This window comes from Bubalus kerabau, chromosome 12, assembly GCF_029407905.1.
Source record: "Bubalus kerabau isolate K-KA32 ecotype Philippines breed swamp buffalo chromosome 12, PCC_UOA_SB_1v2, whole genome shotgun sequence".
Lineage (NCBI taxonomy): Eukaryota > Metazoa > Chordata > Mammalia > Artiodactyla > Bovidae > Bubalus > Bubalus kerabau.
Window position 1 is genome coordinate 33,786,216 of NC_073635.1, and position 16,809 is coordinate 33,803,024.

General features: G+C 40.4%; 1 protein-coding gene across 1 annotated transcript in view; it reads left to right on the forward strand.

Annotated features, from left to right (window-relative positions):
• Positions 1-16,809, forward strand: part of LOC129624223 (phospholipid-transporting ATPase IB-like) — a 98,834-nt gene that overhangs the window by 31,185 nt on the left and 50,840 nt on the right. The window contains exons 9-20 of the mRNA XM_055541894.1: positions 49-176; positions 518-629; positions 939-1,104; positions 2,657-2,784; positions 3,911-3,988; positions 6,904-6,992; positions 7,974-8,049; positions 11,327-11,432; positions 12,021-12,103; positions 12,443-12,492; positions 14,517-14,586; positions 16,708-16,792. Coding sequence (XP_055397869.1) covers positions 49-176; positions 518-629; positions 939-1,104; positions 2,657-2,784; positions 3,911-3,988; positions 6,904-6,992; positions 7,974-8,049; positions 11,327-11,432; positions 12,021-12,103; positions 12,443-12,492; positions 14,517-14,586; positions 16,708-16,792 — 1,171 coding nt within the window. The remainder of the gene's footprint in view (positions 1-48; positions 177-517; positions 630-938; positions 1,105-2,656; positions 2,785-3,910; positions 3,989-6,903; positions 6,993-7,973; positions 8,050-11,326; positions 11,433-12,020; positions 12,104-12,442; positions 12,493-14,516; positions 14,587-16,707; positions 16,793-16,809) is intronic.

The following is a 16,809-nucleotide window of genomic DNA, read 5'->3' on the forward strand; positions in this document are numbered from 1 at the left end:
TGCCATGAAAATTCTGTTTTCATTTTTTCCTGTGATTTTATTTTGTAGGCTTTATCAGAAACAGCTACCATGAAAACAGAAAAGCAATTGTCAAACCTATCTGGAAAAATAAAATGTGAAGAGCCTAATTTTCATTTCAACAGTTTTGTAGGAACTTTATACCTAAATGAGAAAAGGTATCATTTTTTTTTCCTTCTCAAACATTTTTTTGTCCACTTAATCTTCCCTGACAATTAGTTTTATAGTCACTCTAAGTATAAAGAATGTTTTACTCTCTAAAATTTTTAACCTACATATCTTTGGAATGGTGAGAAATGGATAACAAAGCAATTTTTTCCTGTGCTGTTTTAGAAATAGATACTTTCTTTGAAGACACATTTGTTTTTATTGCTATTTGTCCAGAAAGTTGAACTTGACAAAAGAAATTGATATATATGGTGAAAGTCTAGGTTTGTTTTACCTTGTGAAAAGAAAAAGTTCTGTGGTGATTTACTAATACTCTTTTTATTTTTTTTAGCCCTATTTCAATTGGGCCTGACCAGGTCTTGCTGAGAGGCACACAGCTTAAAAATACTGAGTGGATCCTGGGCATAGTCGTTTACACTGGATTTGAAACGAAATTCATGCAGGTAAATAATCTATGGTGACAAATAGCATTGCCCCAAGTCACAACATTTTGTGTTTTTAGGAACCCTAGGACTTTGGATTTTGAGATGATAGATCTGCTATGTGGATATGTTTCCTGTGATCTAGAGGCTGATGCTCCAAGAAGCGAGGTGGAAAACCATGGGCACACTTTCAGTCCATCCGTGATGTGGCAAAAGATGTTGTACTTTTTAACCATTGCAGTTTTTGACGTCCTTCACCATCAAACTGTAATTCACCTGTCTTGCTTGTTTTTGGTCCTTTTTGGTGTGTGGTTGCCTGCTATCATGCAGAATGCGGTCAAGTCACCCCTCAAGAGATCCAAGGTGGAGAAGGTGACCAACATGCAGATCCTGGTGTTGTTCCTGCTGCTCTTGGTCATGTCCTTGGTGAGCTGTGTGGGAGCCATATACTGGAAAGACAGATACAGAGCAGAGCCCTGGTACATCGGGAAGAGCGGTAAGTGTCAGAGCATGGGAGGAAAACGCCATTTTTGTAAGTTACTTCTCACGTTTTCATTTAAAAGGGACAGCTCTCGTTCTAACTGGAGGTTGGTCCTTTTGCTTTATTTGTTTGTTTTCAGAAACTGAAGGTTAATGAGTTTTAGAGATAGGACATTTCCTTCTTAAGATTTTTCGGGAAAGATTGTGCTGCCAGTGTCATGTAATCCTGGTATTCTGGAATGAAGCAGAGAGAGGGGGCAGACAGAGGCATGAGACGGAGTCAGATGGAGGAGGCCCACACCCTTGCACCTGTCCTGCAGTCACCAGAAGGGCTCGGACAAGGTGTTCACTTCCCTGAGCATTGCTTTCCTCGTTTGAAAGGGGACAGTAGCTGCCTCCTTCGGTCACTGCAGGGCTCCGTGTACAGTGAGTGGTGACAAGGAGCTCCGAGGGGACTCAGCGGCCAGAGTGGCCTTCTGTCAGTAAGAGGTTTAAAGGTGAACTTAAAGGGATTTGGCATGAAAAGTTCAGCAGTTTTGGTTCTGTCTTTCTGTGTTTTCAGGGTAAACCATCTTACAGCTTTCCACCTTTTCTAATCTGTCACCTGAGGATTCTGTGTTGCTCTAACTTCCCCTGAGAGGACCTGTTTGCGAGCATTTTACAACTTCCTTTGTGTTTAGTTAGAACTCCTTCCTCCCATAATTCAACTATGTAAATTTAATGTGTAAGTCTGAGATGCAAGTTGTCAGGAAGACATATATAAGGCAGTGCATATAGATCCTCTGAACAATTTCTAGATATTTTTAAGTAAAATATCTTTTACTTCTTTCCCTGGGTTTAAAAAAAATCATTATAATAATTATCTCTTTAGCTTCAAATCTACAGTTGTTGTTACTTTAGTCCCTAAGGCATGTCCGACTCTTTTGCAACTCCATGGACTATATAGCCCACCAGGCTCCTCTGTCCATGGGATTTCCCACGCAAGAATACTGGAAAGGGTTGTCATTTACTTCTCCAGGGGAATCTTCCTGCCCCAGGGATCAAACCTGGGTCTCTTGTATTGGCAGGCAGGTCCTTTACCACTAAGCCACCAGGGAAGCCCTCAAACCTACTGTTACATTAGATTAAAAAGTCCTCCTCATCAGCCCCTCTGTATCTCCTGTGTTTAGCAACGTCCTCTCTTCAATGCTTTGCTTAGCACCTTTTCTAAGACCCATTTCTGTGCCTCCAACTTTGTGTTTTTGCTGCTACACACCTCACAGAGCTCGTCCCACTGTAGTTCCTGACTCCTCCCACTTTCTCAAGCTACATCTGAAGTTCTCTGAGGGCAGGATCTAAGTCTTGTTAGAACTTGTATCCCCATGCTTCTATGCACCCTGTTACATGGTTGATTGGTACTTAGCTAATATTTTTAAAACTATTTTATATCTGTGTCCACTTAATTATACTCTTAATAATAATTTCAATGGAGAAAAATTCCACAATTTTAAAAAGTAATAATGAGAACACAGATGAATAAAGATATCACCTGAAGCTGCAACGTGGTTCCTCTGATTTTTCTTCCGCAGATTATCACTATCACAGCTTTGGGTTTGACCTTTTGGTGTTCATCATCTTGTACCACAATCTCATCCCTATTAGTCTGCTGGTCACTCTGGAAGTTGTGAAGTACATTCAGGCCCTGTTTATAAACTGGGTGAGTAGTAAATTCAGGAAATTAAGACAGTTCTGTCTTGGGTTATGGCTTTGGTTTCAAGAATCAGTGTGACTGAGTCCTTGTGGTGGGGCCAGGGCAGCTGACAGGCCAAGAGCCAAGGCTGACTCAGCAGTGCCTGGATGCCTTTGACTCGCTCTTGAGGACACATTTTCCCTATATGTATATATTTCCAGACAATCAGAAATATTTAAGAGATAGAGGCTTAGTAGCAAGTGTAGAGAAACAGTCCACCGTTAAAACTTAAGATACTCACAAAGGAGAGTCCAATAGACTTACAATAGATTTACAGAGCTTGGCAAGCATGACAGAAACAATGGCATTTCAGCATTCCTTCAAATTAAGAAAAATATTTTTTAGGTGACAACCATGTATTGATTGAAGTTGATACTTTGTCAGCTGTGACTGAACAGATTTTCAAATCTGTGTGTAGGGTTGTCACTTTTAGGTTTTTTTTTTTTTGTCTTCATATTGTTCTTTTTTTATTGGAGTATAGTTGATTTATAATATTGTGTTAGTTTCAGGCATATGGCACACAGTAATTCATAGTAGTTTGCATTTGCTGATCTTTATTATTATTATTTTTTTAACTGGAGGACAATTGCTTTACAATGTTGTGTTGGTTTCTTCTTTGAAATAAAATTGTTTCTGGATGTCACCTTAACAGGATCCTCCCCATATGTTGATGAACTACCATCATTTCAACGGGAGTATTATTTTAGCAACCACAAAATTAGACAAAGTGCCCTCACATATGTTCTCATCTGATCTTTGCAGTAGCTCTGAGTAGTGCCGGGAGGGAGGTCCCTGTTACTACCCTTATCTGATAGACGTAGTAACTGAGACACACTTAAGGCCACACAGTGTGCCTAAGGCACAGCCAGGATTGAAAGCCGCGTCTATGGCTTTGTTTCTCCTGAATCGACTCTGCCAACCCGTGTGTAAAACTAGCATATATGTGTCCCAAACCAAGTATTCTGGACTCTCCACTGTGAATTCTTTATAAATGTCAAGCACATGAGAAGATCAGTGGCAGTATGGGCTTCCTGAAGAAGTTTTGAGCCTAGTTCTGTCTGTGTGGCTTGGCTATTTTGTTTGTTTCCTGCAGGATGAAGATATGCATTTTAAGGGAAGTAATGTCTATGCCATGGCCAGAACATCCAATCTTAATGAAGAGCTTGGGCAGGTGAGGGCCCCTCCAGGGCTGGGCAGTGTGACAGGAGCGCCGCAGGAGGTGGGTCTAGGGAGAGCATGTGCAAAGCTGAAAGGCCAGATTTAGCCATGGGCTAGAGGTAATATGGGGCTTCCCCAGTGTCTTAGTGGTAAAGAATATGCCTGCAATGTAAGAGACCTAGGTTCAATATCTGGGTCGGGAAGACCCCCTGCAGGAGGGCATGGCAACCCACTCCAGTATTCTTGCCTGGGAAATCCCATGGTTAGAGGAGTCTGGAGGGTTATAGTCCTTGGGGTCGCAAAGAGTCGGACATGACTGAAGTGACTGAGCATGCACATAGATAATGTGACACCCTTGTGAAGTTTTAGAAATATAATTTGTTCCAATTATTCATAATATTGCCTAATGGGTTACAAGTAGAACACACCTGATACAGGTTATTATGTGCTTATAATAAAGAAAGAGCTGGGGGGCAGGTAGGAAAAGCTGCTGGGGACTCCCAGGGCTTCAGGCAGCTTCCAGGGAGCCACAGGGACCCTGGAATCTGGGGGATGGCCGGGTTTCTGCTTCTTTAAGGCAGGTGACTCATAGGGGAGCATCCACAGGCTGCTGTGAAATTTCACATGGGCCAAATCCATGCATCTGCCCACAGCTCCCAGAAGGGAAGCAGTAGAGCTTCTGGATCTTCACTGAAAATGTCTTTCAATGGTGGAATCTAATCTTCAGGCCAGAGAAATGTAGCCTAGGGCCTCTAGACCCTGCCTTAGAATAGACAGGCGGGAATGATGCCCAGTTACCAACAGACAGTTGTTGGTTGCCTTTTAGATGACAATGGCATCTTCACAAGTTTAAATGCAGTCTTAAAAACTCCCAAGATTATTTGTCAATTATACTATTAATATAATGAAGCTGAAAAGAAAGCAACAACTCTCACAGTTGTATAGAACTTGAAGGAAGAAAGACTTGTAATTGTTACTTTTTTCTATCTATTTTTTGTTCTGTCTCTATATATGTATTTACTAGATTATGATTTTCTACCTTTCAGTTAAGTAAAGGCCACATATAAACCATGGTAAAAGGCAGAATTTTGAAGTTAAACATCCTGAATGTGAATCCTGGTTTCATCATTTACCAGCATAGACAAAGATACCTCTGGAGAGGGAAATAGCAAGCTACTCCAGTATTCTTGCATGGGAAATCCCATGGACAGAAGAGCCTGTGGGCTACAAAAATCCATGGGGTCGTGAAGAGTCGGACATGACTGAGCATGCATGGATGCATAGGCACCACAAGAAAAGAAAATTACAGGTCAATATCCCTTATAAACTCAGATGCAAAAATCATCAACAAAATATTAGCAGATCAAATTCAACATTAATAAAGGACCATGCATCATGATTATTTATTCTAGGAATGCAAGACTGGTTCAGTATGCACAAATCAACCAATGTGATACACCCTTTTAACAAAATGAAAGATAAGAAATGTATGCAATAGATGCAGAAAAAGCATTTGACAGAATTCAACATCCATGTATCATAAACGTCTCAATAAAGGGACTACCGAGGGAACATATTTCAACAGAATAAAGGGTGTGTACAACAAGCTCACAGTTAAAAGTATACTCAGTGAAAAATGAAAAGGTTTTCCTCTAAGATCAAAAATAAAACAAGGATGCCTCCGCTTATTAGGGTAGCATTAAAAAAATGCTGCTTTTATTCAACTTAGTATTGTAAATCCTAGCCATGGCAGTTAGGCAAGAAAAATAAATAAAAGGCATCCAAATCAGAATTAAAGCTGTCTCTTTTGACATATGACATGTTATGTATGAATGAAGTCACTCAGTCGCGCCCGACTCTCTGCAACCCCATGGACAGTAGCCTGCACCAAGCTCCTCCGTCCATGGGATTTTCAAGGCAAGAGTACTGGAGTGGGTTGCCATTTCCTTCTCCAGGGAATCTTCCCAACTCAGGGATCGAACCCAGGTCTCTTGCATTGTAGACAGATGCTTTACCTTCTGAGCCACCAGGGAAGTCCACTGTTATGTATAGAAAACCCTAAAGACTGCACCAAAAACCTGTAAGCAATAATAAAAAAATAACCCAGGAAAGTTGCATGATACAAAACCAATATACAGAAATAAGTTGTTTCTAAAAATAAAAACAAATGTTTCTGAAAGCAAAAGTGAATATTTCTGCCTTTTATTATCATTTTTGGGGACTTTACTTACAAATAGCTGGCATCCATCTTGTCTATCCAAATAAATCCACATTGCTTTGCAGTATTCATTGGACAGAAATGATCACCTACAAAATTTCCATTTGTCTTTAAAATGAGCATTATATTCATGATCATGATTAAAAAGGTTTTGAGTCTGGTTTTCTTTTTCATCTGAGGTATACATATATTGGTATATCAATACCAATCTACCTACTTAATGTTTTCTAGGTACTTTTAATGAGATTTCTTATGTCAGGAAAATGAACTTGGACTTCTGAATTTCTTAGGTTTGACAACTTGAAGTTTACTTTGCATATTGCTGTAGAATTTCATCTCCAGTGTAAAACAAAGAGAAGAGTATGGCTTCTGAAAGAAGTAAATATTAAAGATAAAATTCTTATAGATTGAAATCCTTGTTTTCTAAAAATTCATATAATTTGAGGATTTAAAGAGAAAGAATGCCATCTTTGCTCTCTAAATACATTTTAGGTTATGTCATTTATTATGCTAAGTTTTTCTTCATTTGAAGTGAAGTGAAGTGAAGTCACTCAGTCGTGTCTGACTCTTTGCAACCCCATGGACAGTAGCCTACCAGGCTCCGCCATCCATGGGACTTTCCAGGCAAGAATACTGGAGTGGGATGCCATTTATTATGTTAAGTTTTTCTTCATTTAGTTCAATTTAAAATGTATTTCTTCTTTGTGTAGGTGGAATACTTATTCTCTGATAAGACAGGAACCCTCACTTGCAATGTTATGACATTTAAGAAGTGCAGCATTGCGGGTATAACGTATGGGTAAGTGTTTTTATTGCCATCCTCTGTTGAAAGTTCCCATTCTTTTTTCTTAACAAAATTAAGTAGCCTTCATTTGCTCTAACACTTATCTGAACTTCTAGTTCTATAGCTATATCTGAATGAGGTTGCAACTTAACATACCTTAAATGAAAACATGGAGTGTTTTTATTTTCTAAAATATGGTTTACATCTACTTTTAAATATGATTAGAATTCCTAAAGAGGTTTATATTTATACCCTGTTCATCATATCTCCTCCCTCACTTTCTCTTAGAGATCTGTCGAGCAAAAGTGATGATGGTGCGAAAGGCTTAAGGTGACTAGACAACGTTCTCTCCTCCTTTGCCGGTGTTCCTTTTCCCCCGGACGTTTTATCATGCTGGAACACTGACATGCAATCACACAGCCCCCATTGTTCAGACCCCCAGTGGCAGTTCTCAGGAAGCCCCGTTGTATGGATCTTTCCCATGTTTCAGAGAACTCAGGTCTATTCTTCACTTTACTGTGTTGGTGGCAAATTCCTCTGCCTCAAAATCTATATACCTATACCATTTTCAACACAAGTTTAAGTGTTTTCTAACGCAGCGTGAGGTCTGGGAAGTTGTATAATTTGATGGGGCCCTGTGTGTTCAGTCAGGTCTGACTCTGTGTGACCCCTGGACAGTAGCCCCACCAGGTTCCTCTGTCCATGGCAGTTTTCCAGGCAAGAATTACTGGAGTGGGTTGCCATTCCCTTCTCCAGGGGATCTTCCCAACCCAAGGATCTACCCATGTCTCCTGAATCTCCTGCATTAGCAGGCCGTTTCTTTTACCATTGAGCCACCGGGGAATTATAATTTGACAGAACACTAAATATTTACTAGTTGTAAGTGTGATTTAGGGAAAACAGAAGATGGGGCTATATTTCATTGGGTCAGTGTGATTGCTGACTGGTACTACCAGGAACTTATAGTTAAAATGAATCTTCTCTGTTCTTCTTCAGTCAGTCTCCTTGCTTCATCTCAGACGCCTACGAATTCAATGACCCAGCATTATTGCAGAACTTTGAGAATGATCATGTGAGTCTGCTATTTTCCCTCTATGTTGACAGGGTATTGCGATATAACTTTCAAACATACATATATTTTCCTAAAAGGAAAAGAGAGAGAGTCTTGAAAAGTTCTTGGTATTAAAATAGTAAGCAAGGGATTTAACATGATAAGTATGAGCTATGCCTTGACTTTGGAGAAGGCGATGGCACCCCACTCCAGTACTCTTGCCTGGAAAATCCCATGGACAGAGGAGCCTGGTAGGCTACAGTCCATGGGGTTGCTCAGAGCCGGACAGGATTGAGTGACTTCACTTTCACTTTTCACCTTCATGCATTGGAGAAGGAAATGGCAACCCACTCCAGTATTCTTGCCTGGAGAATCCCAGGGATGGTGGAGCTGGTGGGCTGCCGTCTATAGGGTCGCACAGAGTCAGACATGACTGAAGCAACTTAGCAGCAGCAGCATGCCTTGACTTGAGTGTGAATGAATTCAGACATTATATAGGAATATTATACTATGTAGCAATCTGTAAAATCCTATCTCTATCTGCTTTTAAACTCTTTTGGTTCTATAGCATGCAATCAATATCTTCACTTATCTATTTTAAGATATTGATCTAGCTGATGGGAAATCTTGATCTTCTTTTTTTTTTTTCTATTTTATTTTATTTTTTTAAATTTTATTTTATTTTTAAACTTTACAAAATTGTATTAGTTTTGCCAAATATCGAAATGAATCCGCCACAGGTATACATGTGTTCCCCATCCTGAACCCTCCTTCCTCCCCCTACCATCCCTCTGGGTCATCCCAGTGCACCAGCCCCAAGCATCCAGTATCGTGCATCGAACCTGGACTGGCAACTCGTTTCATACATGATATTATACATGTTTCAATGCCATTCTCCCAAATCTTCCCACCCTCTCCCTCTCCTACGGAGTCTATAAGACTGTTCTATACATCAGTGTCTCTTTTGCTGTCTCGTACACAGGGTTATTGTTACCATCTTTCTAAATTCCATATATATGCGTTAGTATACTGTATTGGTGTTTTTCTTTCTGGCTTACTTCACTCTGTATAATAGGCTCCAGTTTCATCCACCTCATTAGAACTGATTCAAATGTATTCTTTTTAATGGCTGAGTAATACTCCATTATGTATATGTACCACAGCTTTCTTATCCATTCATCTGCTGATGGACGTCTAGGTTGCTTCCATGTCCTGGCTATTATAAACAGTGCTGCAATGAACATTGGGGTACACGTGTCTCTTTCCCTTCTGGTTTCCTCAGTGTGTATGCCCAGCAGTGGGATTGCTGGATTATAAATTCGAACCCAAAACAATCAAGTAAATGGCAACGGGATCATACTTATCAGTAATTACCTTAAATGTAAATGGGTTGAATGCCCCCACCATAAGACAAAGACTGGATGAATGGATAAAAAAACAAGACCCCTACATATGTTGTCTACAAGAGACCCACCTCAAAACAGGGGACACATACAGACTGAAAGTGAAGGGCTGGAAAAAGATTTTCCATGCAAATAGGGACCAAAAGAAAGCAGGAGTAGCAATACTCATATCAGATAAAATAGACTTTAAAACGAAATTTTGATCTTCTTAAAAATAAAAGTGATCTTTGGGACTTCCCCAGTAGACTAGTGGTTAAGATTCTGCCTTCCAACACAGGGAGCATGGGTTCAACCCCTGGTCAGGGAATTAAAATCCCAAATGCCTTGGGGAGCAGCCAAAAATTAAAATAAATAAAAGTGATCTTTAAAATGTAAAACCTGTACATGTTCTTCCTCTGCTTAAGACCCTTCTGAGGACTGGTACCACATTTAAGATAGAATCCTGACTTACTACTGTGGTCCTCTCTCTGTTTCCAACCTCATTCTGTGTCACTGACCCCTACACTCAAGATGCAGGAGCCACATTTATCTTGAAGCTCCACTAATGATGAATCTGTGTCCTGATTTTGGGTCCTGGGAAAGTGCTATAAACTTTGGTGTGTGCCACCACACCTGTGAACACAGACCCACAACTAACCTTTCCATTTAGGTCTTAATTTAAACATCTAAATATGCTTTTTTCCCTTTATCAGTTCAGTTCAGTTTAGTAATTCAGTTGTGTCCGACTCTACAACCCCATGGACAGCAACATGCCAGGCTTCCCTGACCGTCACCAACTCCCAGAGCTTACTCAAACTCATGTACATTGAGTTGGTGATGCCATCCAACCATCTCATCCTCTCTCGTCCCCTTCTCCTCCCACCTTCAATCTTTTCCAGCATCAGGGTCCTTTCCAATGAGTTAGTTCTTTGCATCTGGTGGCCAAAGTATTGGAGTGTCAGCTTCAGCATCAGTCCTTCTGGTGAATATTCAGGACCGATTTCCTTTAGGATTGACTGGTTTGATCTCCTTGTAGTCCAAGGGACTCTCAAGAATCTTCTCCAACACCACAGTTCAAAAGCATCAGTATTTTGGTGCCCAGCTTTCTTTATAGTCCAACTGTCACATCCATACATGACTATTGGAAAAACCATAGCTTTGACTAGACGGACCTTTGCTGGCAAAGTAATGTCTGCAAAGCAAATTCTGCTTTTTAATATGCTGTCTAGGTTGATCATAGCTTTTCTTCCCAGGAGCAAGCATCTTTTAATTTCATGGCTGCAGTCACCATCTGCAGTGATTTTGGAGCCCCCAAAAATAAAGTCTCTCACTGTTTCCATTGTTTTCCCATCTATTTGCCATGAAGTGATGGGACCAGATGCCATTATCTTAGTTTTCTGAATGTTGAGTTTTAAGCCAGCTTTTCACTCTCTTCTTTCACTTTCATCAAGGAGTCTTTAGTTCTTCTTTGCTTTCTGCCATAAGGGTGGTGTCATCTGCATATCTGTTGTTGTTATTTCTCCCGGCAATCTTGATTCCAGCTTGTGCTTCATCCAGCCCAGCATTTCGCATGGTGTACTCGGCATCACCTCCCTAAAATAGGCCCCTGACTTGCCTATCACACCCCCTCCTTGTTTCTTCCAGCTTTGTGAACACCTGTGTCCCCAAGGAGAACAAACATCCCTAGACAGCAGGGTCTTCCTGTTCCCTGTGGTCGCCCCAGCCCCCGCCTCTCCCCCTGACTCAGCCTCCACTCCACAAACACATTCTGAATGTGTGGTATGGTTTCTAGCCAGTGCCTTACTCTGTATGGACCTGAAGCGAAATCTCACTTGGTACTATATGCAGATTATATAGGACTTTTGAGTTGAGGGGCAGGTTGGAAGAGACTCATTAGCTGTGTTCCTTTCTTACAGCCCACGAAAGAGTATATAAAGGAATTTCTTACCCTGTTGTGTGTGTGCCACACTGTTGTTCCAGAGAGAGAGGGAAACAACATAAGCTACCAGGCCTCCTCTCCAGGTAGGTGCCGTGTGCCTGTGAACGCCTGGCAGGTGATGAGCCCACAGAGGAAGGGGAGCCATCACGGATCCCCAGTTGTGCCTGCCTTTCTCCTTCCCTGAAATTCTTACCTGTTTGGGGCATTCATACACAGCTCTGAGCCACTCTGAAGCTCTGGGACTCCCACTCTCCACATGCCCCATACACCCCCAAAGTGCCCAGAAGGCTGGCAGGGCGTGGTCTTGGAGCAGGGGTTAGAAGCAGGTTACAGTCAGTAAGCAGGCACAGGGCAGGTTAAGGCTATGCAACATTTTATGGAAGTGCTACTAATGTTGTAGAGAACAGAGAAGACCTCAGTGAGCAGGAGGAAAGTGTTTCAATTCCAGGCTGGTGGATTAGTCCCACTGACCGAGGCCCTACTTAACCAGATTTCCTCTACTGTCAACACTCTGTTACCTAGAAGCACTGATAAATGCATTTGGCTAGAAAACCCCAAGTTCTAAAGAATGACATGATATTTTACTGCTGGAGAAATCTGTATTAAATTAAATTAAATATAATGTTAATACACTTGCTCAATCTCCATTAATACAGGCCTTTTATTGACAGATGAAGCAGCTTTAGTGAAAGGAGCCAAGAAACTTGGCTTTGTTTTCACTACAAGGATGCCGAACTCGGTCACCATAGAAGCTGTGAGTAATACTTGATATACTTTCTAGCGGTTTACATGCACCTGCTCATCCAGAGACACACGTGTACAATTTTTCTAATCATGCTGATTTGAGATTGGAGAAGTGTTTCAGTCTTAATCTGTCGCTATAGGAAGCACTTTTGTTAATACTGTCCAGGTTGCAAACAATATTCCTACCAGAGGAGGGCACTGTCATCTCATCAGACTTGCAGGAAAGCTGTATTTTGAAAAAGATAGGTATTTGGAGGGTGAAACTTGTTCATGATTGGGAGAGTGAGTGACTTTGTGAGACAAATACTTTTTTCCTAAGGTAAGAATATGTTGTCTTATTTTCCTATAGATGGGAGAAGAACTCACATTTGAAATTCTTAATGTACTGGAATTTTCTAGGTAAGCTATCTTTTTGATCTGTATGTGCATTTTCCAGGGCTCTTCTTTGACTATTCAACTGAGATTTGGCTGTAAATGAAAACCTAAAAACAGAATCCTGAAATTCTAGTTAGCTTCTATACACCCTTGCATCTCAGTTCAGTTCTTGCTTCTCTAGGCCTCATTATAATAATTGTTTTAATTGGAATACTCTTCTCCGAGGCTTGCTGCTGCTGCTAAGTCGCTTCAGTTGTGTCCGACTCTGTGCGACCCCATAGACGGAAGCCCACCAGGCTCCCCCGTCCCTGGGATTCTCCAGGCAAGAACACTGGAGTGGGTTGCCATTTCCTTCTCCAATGCATGAAAGTGAAAAGTGAAAGGGAAGTCGCTCAGTCATGTCCGACTCTTAGCGACCCCATGGACTACAGCCTACCAGGCTCCACCATCCATGGGGTTTTCCAGGCAAGAATACTGGAGTGGGGTGCCATTGCCTTCTCCATCTCTGAGGCTTAAGCGTTTCAATTTTACCAGGATTTTCTTCTCCCTGAAGGATATCCTCCTCCTCTTTTTTGGCCATCATTTCTATGAACCTCTTACTTCTCTTCCAATCTTGGACATCTTTTTCTTGATCAGTATTATTCCTGAGGGAAAATAAAGTTCTTTTTTTGAAAGAGCTTGAAAACATGGAGGAATAATGACTGAGAGCCCAGCTGGTCTGTGGGACATGTTCAGAACTGTCCTCTGAGGCCCACGGTGACCATACCACGTGGAAGACTTGCAGTTGGGGCTCAGTTTAAATGACCTTCCCAATGTCTCTAAGCAAATATGTGGCAGAATCAGGTTTGAAATTCAGGTCTACTGGTTCCAAAGTCCTTGGTACTGTCAACCAATCTGTGCCTCCAGAGGTGAAAGAAAAGTTGCTGTTTAGTCGTTAAGCTGTATCCAACTTGTTATGACCCCAGGGACTGCAGCACAGCTGGGTTCACTCTCCTTCACTATCTCCTGGAGTTTGCTTAAATTCAAAGAAAAGTTAAAGAATTTTTTAAAAAATGTATTTTCATCTCCATGGCGTGCATTGCAATGTATAAAGCTAAAAATATTTTTCTAGAACACTGTTCAAGGAGTAAGGTGGCCTTGATGACCGCCTGTTTGTGCGGCCTCTGCCCCAGTCATGTTGAGGGCAATAAAGAATATTGAACAGTATGACTTGATGGGGACTGTGGTGCTCCGGGAGGTGGGGGTTTACCTCTGAGGGGCCTGGGAGCCTGTGCCGGGAGGTGGGGTTTGGGCTGGTGACTGAACGGTGGAAGGAGAGTTAAGAGTGGGCGAATGACCTGGTGAGGGGGAAGGACTGTCTTGGCCAGTTTACCGTGACCGTGTGTGGAGGACAGAGGTGAGAGGAGATCTTCATTCTGGCATCTACCGAGCCAGCAATTTAACATCTCTGTGCAGAAAAACCAGGCCAGAAAGGTCTAGTTGATGAGGATGGTGTGAGGACTGAAAAACACACAGGACCAGGCCTGCTTTCACCTCCTCTCATCAGTTTTTAATCATTATATTAAATGCATTACCTGTATATAAAGTTTGTGTATTTTAAGTAATATACGCGTTGTAGAATGCTGCTGCTGCTAAGTTGCGTCAGTCGTGTCCGACTCTGTGCGACCCCATAGACAGCAGCCTGTACATGTGTATACATAATACATAAAGACGTTACATTATATATACATCATGTGCTATATTATAATAGTACATATTAATCTAATATATCCTAATATAATCTATTGTATATACTTGTGTCAGTAAATTCCCACGGAAGAAAAGAATAGTAGTAGACAAAGGTGGAGATTTATAATCAGAATCTCAGTTAAAGGAAGTCTATAAAGAAGGAAGAAGAGGAGGCTGGCAATAAACGTGCCAGCCTTTTCAGCCATAGGCAGCTGAGGATTCTAACAATTAGAGTTCTTTTGACTTTGAGTTTTTGCTTGAGTGGTAGCTCCACATACTGAGGAAAGCAGAAACTAACAAAGCTTTCGACATTGTTTTAGTAATAGAAAGAGGATGTCTATAATTGTCCGAACTCCTGAAGGACGGCTCCGGCTCTACTGCAAAGGGGCCGTAAGTACTGGGATTCATTATTATGTAATGAATTTTAAAATGTCGTTACTTTGTATGTGCTGTTATCACTGGTGGTTGACAGCATTAGATTGGAAAGTCCATCTCAAGGCCGTCAAACCCACTGAAATGCCACCAGAATTTTATTAAACTTTGATGTCAGTGAAAACGTGCCGTCACTCAGTTATTTTTTTGACAACCAATGATTTGCAGTTTTGGCTACTACAAGTAATGCTCTTGTGACCATTTGTTTGCAACTCTGTCTATGGACATATAGTTTTATCTCTCACTGGTAAATATCAAGGAGTAAAATTATTGGATCACGTGGGAGCTATATATCAACTTCTTAAGAAACCACCAAGTTGAATTTACATTCTTACCAGCAGTTGTTACCAACATTTGGCCTGGTTAGTCTTTTTAATTTTGCTGTTCTGATAGGTGTGTATCTCACTGTGAGTTTAATTTACATTTCCATGATGACTGATGATAGCAAACGTCTTTCCATGTCTTTGTCATCTGTGATGAGGGTTCCCAAGACTACTGCTATGCTTTCAGTGAGTCTCTAAAAGGATTCATGGGACTTAGCACATAGTCATGGACCTGAGGTTTCCACCTCAGTCATGGACCTGAGGTGGAAATATTATTCATAACTTCAAATTCAATTTCTTTAATAATATAGAGCTCTTCAGAACATTTTTTCTAATTAGCTAGTTAGCTTTGATTTGTGGTTTTTATAGAACTTTTCTATTTCATCCAAGTTGTGAAACTTACTTATTTCATCCAAGTTGTGGAATTTTTCCTAGTTGTGGAAGAATTGTTCATCATAGTCTCTTTACTGTTTTAAATTTTATTTATTTATTTTTGGCTGTGCTGGGTTCATTGTTGTGGATCACTCTCTAGCTGTGGTGTGTGGGTTTCTCATTGCCATGGCTTCTCTTGTTGTGGTGCACGGGCTTAGTTGCTTCACGGTAGCTGGAATCCTCCAGGACCAGGCATGGAACCCGTGTCCCCTGCATTGGCACAGATTCTTAACGACTGGTTAAGAAAGTCTTAAGACCAGGGAAGTCTTCTTTATTTTTTTTCAATCTTCGTTTTTGTTTGTGTGTGTACGTGTGTCTTTAAAATGTGTTTCTTCTAGGAAGCATGCCATTGGTTCTAGTGTTTTAAATCTGTTCTGGAAATCTCTGCCTTTTAACAGATGTTTAGCCCATTTATATAGTATGGTAATCTATATGACTAGGTTTGAATATATCATCTTGCCATTTATTTTCTCTTTGTCCCAGTTGTTCTTTTCCCCCCATATTTCTTTTTTATTTTATACTTTCTTTTGGATTACTTGAATTTTTTTTTCCAATTTCCTTGTTTTAAAGTTTTTATTTTAGTAGTTGCTTTGTGGCTTATAATAGGTATCTTTATTACATTTCTCCTTCAAGTGATATTATATTACTTCACATATAGTGCAAGAACCTTACAATTCTATATTTCCATTTCTCTCTCCTAATCCTTCTGTTATGCTGGTCATACATTTTAATTTTACAAATGTTACAAGCTTCACACTTTACACCTAATCATTTTGTCCAATTTCTTAGAATAAAAAGAACTAGATAATGAGAGAAATAATGTATATATATATATGCCCATGCCAACACCATGCTCATTGCTTTTCAGACTCATATTTCCATCTGGCATAATAATCTTTTGTCTAAAGGAGTTCCTTTACCATATCTTACAACATAGATCTATTGGTGATACATTTTTTCAGTCTAAGTCAGAAAGAAAATATTTATTTCATCTTTATTTTTTCTAACCTTTTGAAGTAAATTTTTGCTGAGTATAGACTTCTAGGCTGACCATTTTTTTTTTTCTTTCAGTGCTGTACAGACTTCGCTTTACTGGCTTCTCACGTGCATTGTCCCTATGAGATATTTGCTTTGTTCCTCGTCTTTCTTCCTCTGTATGTAACATCTTTTTTTTTCCTGGAATTGTGCCTTCACTGCAGCTTCTTGAGCTCCTTGACTTCTATGAGCTATAACAAAAAAATGATAAAAGTTTTCGTAATTCAGATGATCAGGCTTAGATAAGATGTTAATCACAGTGTGTGTTTGTGTGGCTTTTTTTCTATAGGATTCAGTGATTTATGAGAGACTTTCAGAAAATTCTCTCTTTGTGGAGGAGACATTAGTCCATCTGGAAAATTTTGCTAAAGAAGGTAAGTGAAAATTATTT